General features: G+C 30.8%; 1 protein-coding gene across 1 annotated transcript in view; it reads left to right on the forward strand.

Annotated features, from left to right (window-relative positions):
* The first annotated feature begins 452 nt into the window (after window positions 1-452).
* Window positions 453-6,836, forward strand: part of LOC102675483 (testisin-like) — a 7,413-nt gene continuing 1,029 nt past the window's right edge. The window contains exons 1-2 of the mRNA XM_031513984.1: window positions 453-671; window positions 5,697-6,001. Coding sequence (XP_031369844.1) covers window positions 472-671; window positions 5,697-6,001 — 505 coding nt within the window. The 5' untranslated portion in view covers window positions 453-471. The remainder of the gene's footprint in view (window positions 672-5,696; window positions 6,002-6,836) is intronic.

The raw sequence follows: 6,836 nt of genomic DNA on the forward strand, positions 1-6,836 counted from the left end.
TGTGTCTGCGCTCGATTAATGAAAAAAACGGAGGGGATGTTCTTCGGTCGCTGCAACTTTTTGAAACCATTTTCCCTTTAATTGTAAATTGTTCTCGTAATTTCACTTAATTGCAACGAAGATGAGGTCTAGACTTTTTAATTCTTTTCTAATTTCGCGAATTATACGCACTCGAATGCAAAATAGAAAGGTGAAACGATTAAAACAATTTCACCGTTAAAAATATAAAAACGTTTTAATTTTCTCAATTTATTTGGCTTTTAAAAAATATTTCAGAATATTTCAAAAAAATGTATATTATCATTCTTAATAATTTATTATTTTCTAGTTTTGAACAAAAATTTAGAAAAACAAGATCTCCGTATTATCATTTTTTATATTACAAAATATTTATCGTTTCTCTTTCTTTTTTTTTTCTTTTTTGCAATCAATTGCAATCGTTTCTTATCGGATGTTAACGAAAAAAATGCAATGCTTGCAATAACAGTTGCTGATGTCCCTTGCGGCCAAGGAAATATTGGCATACGCACGGCGAGACTAGTCGGGGGACAAAACGCGATACCGCACGAGTTTCCTTGGATGGTGAGCATCAGCAGAAAAGGAGGACACTTCTGCGGTGGTACCATACTTAATTCAAAATATGTCCTGACTGCGGCCCATTGCCTATGTTCGTAAGTAAATTTCATGTATATATCAATTTCTCTATATTACACACAATTGCACAATTTTACTAATTAACTAGTATTTTAATAAATATTCCATATATCCTGTTTAATATTTAGATAACAATTAATTATGGAAATTATAGAATAATATACAAGGTATAAACGGTTTTGGAAATCATATCTGTAATTGATTAAAATACACGACTTCGATTTATAGATGGAATAAATACATGATGCATTTGAATATGTTGTTTTATTATGTTGTTACAAATGTTTATTTGTTTTAAAACGATCATTCATTTAGAAATCAAAAAAAATGAAAAAAGATTCGTTGTTGTATCTAAATATCGTACCAAATCTATATTATTGTGTATGCGTAAGCGAACAAATTTTGCAATATGCACAGAGAGATATAGGTACAGCGTTGAAATGAATTTTTATACAACAAAATCTCGATACGAATTGGATAAAAAATTGTTTCAAAATTTTACATAGCAGAACCTTTGAAATTTCCAAACGTAATATTAAAAAATATTTCATAATAAAAAAAAAAATAAAAAAAACGAAATATCATCGATGATTATTCAAATAGAAATTCTATCCTGTTCAAGCATCGAATCTGCTTAAAAGAGTTACTGTTACTGTTCAATATCCGACCAACTACTATCCAATACCTTGAATATTTTTACGATATTATACTTTAATTTTATTTATAAATTCAAAATAAATCGGCTCGATTCGAGAACTTGTTTTGTCGACAGTTCGCGAAAAATATCGAAAAAAGGAGCACCTAAATTTCAAAGCATTACAATATCGATCGAATGGATAGTTTATACCCCCATTCTTTGCAATAATGCTGGTATACGCAGTGTTCGTAATCAATATGCAGGTTGCCATCGAAAATATTCATGGTAGAAAAACGACTGTTTCTTCATGGAAAGCTGCCCATTGTTCCCTGTAATCGAATCTACGAGCGCGACACGAGAGAGAGAGAGAGAGAGAGAGAGAAAGGGAGATCTTATCGCGGATTCACAATAGCCCCCTCTGTGCCAAAATTTTCTACCGTTTTCAGTATCGCTGTTAAAATGTCAGCGAAACGCGAATAACCAATCTTGTCCAACAAACCGTGACTGTAATTATTCTGATCCGATCTCAACGATTCGATGGCCGCATGATTAAATCTCATACACTGAAAACGTATTCATTTTTCAGCAAATATTTCGTTGCAAACTGCATTTCGCGTAAATATTACAAATTTTGTAATACGCAAGTTTAATAGATTCGTAATTCTTTCTCTTTGAATTTTAAGAAATAATCAAAAGTTAAGAACATCGATGAATTGGATCAATAATAATTGAAGCGATTTGAAAATGATTATGAAAATGTTTAAATGATAGCGTTTATATCTTTTGATGAATTTGTAGCGTTTATATCTTTTCGCGTGCAATGTATCGTATAAAGTGACAAATATATTAACATTTTTCCGAGCGCGAAACGAGGGAAATTGGGTGAGGAGCATGGTCGAGAAAATATCACTTTAAAGTTCGACCCGAGTGGTTCAATTTTTTAAGAACGGGGCTGCCTCAAAAAGCTTTGCAAGTGACTGCGTCATAATCCACTTAATCCATCCGTGCAATCTATGCGAATCTGTGTCGGGTTTAAAAACGTAGAAATCCGCGTGTTGCGCGGCACGGCGATTACGGTTCGTAGTTTGCAAAAATCATCACGCTCTGCGAAAGGATAAAAAGTTTAATGCGCGCCTCTGTAGAAATTACGTAACGTGTAAAAAAAAAAAAGAAAGAAAGAAAGAAAGAAAGAAAGAAAGTGGAAAAAGAGAAAAAAAATGGAAAGGGAATACTACGAAATTCCAGCTACACCTATTTTTATCATGTCACTTTCACGTGAAATATTTTCCGTAGAAAATGGAATTACAAACGATAAGAATCAAGTAAATGACGAAAAATAAAATCGGATGAATTATAGATAAAAAGCGAAAGGAATTTTTTATTTGCCGTATAAGTACTATATGTACTTATACGCATAAATAATACGCATATGGCGAAATATTGAACGTTAACAGAACAAAAGCATTTCTCTGACTTGCTGTCTGGCTTTGTGATTATCGAACGACCGGATAAACGGCCAATCACTTCGTTAAAATTATATAAAACGACGAGACCGTGTGCTATTCACGGATATCCTGTCGTTCCCTGCGGTCGTATACATATACACACACGGGACACGATATCGATGTTAATTGGAGCGACGATTACATTTTAAATGAAACCTCGAGCGTATTTTTCCGGCGAATGAGCAAGTCGAATGGAAAGGCAAAGAGCATTGTGTCAAGTTAAAAACTGCTGTGCCGCTATTTGCCCGCGTAAACATTGTCGCCAAATAGAGTCAAGAGGCGGCCTTTTATTAAATGCCAGGTGAAAAAGGTTCTGTCCAACTGAGGGGGGAGTGTGTGTATCTATGCGGATACGCGAATCAATCCAACATCGTATAACGTGGTATTTTTACCATTTATACAAACGATTAATAAGACACGATCAAAATAATAACGTAATAAAAAAGTGTGTCAACGGGTACGATTCTTGTCGAACATTTAACCGATTGATTGGCAAGCGAAATTATTTATACGACCGATCGAATCGTTCGCGTTATTAACAATGACCCTTTGCCATACTCACGGAATTGTCTGCAATTAATTATGCAATAGGTTATCAATGATACGCCGTGTCGGCTCTTCGGCGAATAGAATTTATTTGGCCTATATTTTGCGAATTATCATTCTTGCAGAAAATTTCGCATTTCGATGAGAATTTATTTATAAAATTTGAAATATCTCCGTGAAAAAAATATAAAAATAATGATGCATTGCTTGGAAAATAATCGTATAATATATATTATAAATAAACACCAATTTGAATATAAACACCAATTATAAACACCCATATTAAACGGTATAACAGAATTAATATTAACAACTATGATCACTTATGTTAAAAAATGAAAAAGAGAGAAGAAATGTGTTAGTGATTTCAATTTAAAAGCAATTTCCATGCTTTTCATTTTAAGAGAATTACATTCGAAGCATTGTAATAGGATCCTGGAAACTCTTCCTATCACCAGATAAAATCGAGAAGGGATTTCAAAAATATTCGTAATTTTTTTTCTCACGGATACAACGGAGATTTATGTGGAACAGTGTCCATGCAGGTGTAATTAAACGTCGAGACAGTGGCGTTGCACGATGAAACGTGTAAGCGCTCTCTGTCTTTATCTTTGTTGAGTATGTAACAGAAACAGAGAGATAGATAGAGAGATACAGAAGTGAGAGAGAGGGAGAGAGAGAGGGAGAGAGAGAGGGATGATAGAGGAAAGGGGGTTGAAGCTGGACAGGGTGGCCATAGAGAGAATCCAACGGAGCTTCGGCGTTGTAAACCATGATTGCGTGTAGATTACAGACCACTCGGTAATTGCTAGCAGCCATGCAAAACGCATGACAAAATGTTGCCAGCTAGCGCGAGATCGTGAAAATATATCCAACTCCAACCATTGTCCACATTTTCTTTATCGTTCACGGAAACAGCCGAAATAAATTTCGTTAATGTGGTTCTACGCGCAAAAGAAAATTATTCGTTAAGTTATCACGAAAAAAAAAAATAGAAATAAAAATAAAAGAAAAATGTGAAAGAATTACAGATACACTATGACATAAAAGTATATATGATATAAAATCCATTCATCGTTATTATCGTTTGGAACGTTTGGATGATTAATAAGAATTCGGATAAAATTTTAAAAAATAAGCGACAAGTTTCAGTTATTGACGAAATCGAAATGATTGAAATTAAATTCACCGTAAAACAGATAACAAACCTTGTCATACAAAAAAGTTTATAAGCAAATTAACAGTTCGATTAATGGCCGAATATCCAATTAAAAAGGTCATTCTCTTAATAGTGCGATCCAATATTTAGCCGACGTGTATTTTAAGTAGAAGAGGTGCGATGATAAAGATAGGAAATAACTACGATAATGCATCCATGCTAAATTGTACAATCCACAATGGGACAATAGAACTGCCTCAACGAAGATAGAAAGATCCATTAAGGAGGGGATATCTTTGCAAGAAAAAACGAATTTTGAAACTTGAAAACGACTGGAATATAATTGTACTATCCTCAAATCGAGTGATATCACGAAGAAGAAATTGGGATAGACTTCTTTCCCATCGTTCATAACGGAAGAGAGTGAAATGAAAATTGAAAAAATTTCGTTAATTTGGAAACCATATCGGCTTTTAATTATAAATTAACTAAATATTTCGAGAATAAACATTGAAATATCAATATCGATCGTTATAAAAAAATAAAAAATTTAAATAATTAAATTTTTTAAATAATTATAATATAACATATATAATAAATATTTAAATAATTACAAATAAAAATACAAATTGCATGTTATTTCGTTACTTTAAAAACGAAGGGATAGAAAAAAAAAGGAATAGAAAAAGCATAAATGGAAAAAATGAAATGGAGAATATGTGAACTATATCTATATCTCTTCGTTTTTTCTAAATTTTTTTAATTTTCACGGTGATTATTTGCTGATTTATTGGATCTTGATTCCTAGAAACAACCATAATAACGAGCTATTCGTCCTACTTGGCCTATATGTATCTGTAATGCATATAAAGTGGAAATTACAATTTGTTGTTTTTCAAAGAAAAATTTTCAAAAAAAAATACAAAATATAAGAATATACAAAATGCAAATTTAAGGAAATAACTTTCATTACGTATTTTTTTCATAAAGGAATAGAAACGAAACTGCATCTTAAAAAGCATAAAATATAAAAAATAATACAGTAATTATTAATAATTATTTTGTCTATCTTTGTTAATTATTATTTTTTTGTATCCTAGATTGTAACAAAATCTATCTAATATTTTTTACCAAAAACAATTTCTCTAAACAATTTAATTTAATAAATAAAAAAATTTTTTTTTCTTTGATTCAGAGCCACCTCTGTAATTCCGACCAGTCAATTACGGATCAGCCTTGGTGAATATAATCTAAAAGGACCGGAAGTTCCAGCATCGAAAGAAGAAAGAGTGGTGAACGCTATTCTACATCCTGGTCATAAGTGCGGAAAATACATGGACGATATCGCTCTTCTAGAACTTGCAAGGCCGATCATTTGGTCGGAGAGCGTGAAACCTGCCTGTTTACCTGTGGCCACAGGAAAACCAGGGTATAGTGCTTTCAACGGAGAACTCGCCAAAGCCGCTGGATGGGGATGGTTCGGCGAAGACAGATCCAAATGTAAGTAAATAATTCCATTTCATCCCCCACATCTTTCCTTTTACTTGAGTAGAAGAGTCCAAAAGATCAAAAGTTATTGACATTAATTACTTGATGTTTTATCGAATTAATAGGACGATCGTAACTTGGCTAGAAAATTGCTATTAATTCTACCAGAATATTTTAAAACAAATTTCAAAGCAAATAATTTATTGATGCATTAAATAATAAAAACAAAAAAAAAATTTGTTATCACAATCAATTGACTTGTGATAATGATATTGTAAAGAATATATAAGTTTTTTTTGAAAAATTTTCTACTAGAATTCTATTAAATTCTATTAATTTTTATTATTCTGATAAAAATTCTATTTACTATCCTGAATTAAAGAGATTAATAATAAAATCGGATTAAACTTCGAACAAAAACTATTTATAATGAAATTTTTATTCAATTTGAATGCATTAACAATAATTCATATTTCAAAAAACAAAAAGTTTTTTGAATGAGAAGAATATATCGTCAATGATATTTTCATTGATATTAAATTTTTTGGGATATAGAAAATAGATACATAAATATAATTTATTTCAATTTTTTGTCTTATATTTAACATCACCTATATAATGTAAATTACAACAGATTATCTTTTAATAAAGTTTAATTTTAATAATTTAATTAATTTATTTAATTATTTATTTTATTTAATAATTTAAATTTAATTATTTAAATTTAATTTTTAATTTTTAATTTTAACATAATAAAATTATCAAGAAAATTATTATAATTATTATTAAATTTTATTTCCTTATTATTAAATAGTCTATTGAAATAAGATTTTATTATATATATATA

This window comes from Apis dorsata, unplaced genomic scaffold, assembly GCF_000469605.1.
Source record: "Apis dorsata unplaced genomic scaffold, Apis dorsata 1.3 scaffold_815, whole genome shotgun sequence".
NCBI classification, from domain to species: domain Eukaryota; kingdom Metazoa; phylum Arthropoda; class Insecta; order Hymenoptera; family Apidae; genus Apis; species Apis dorsata.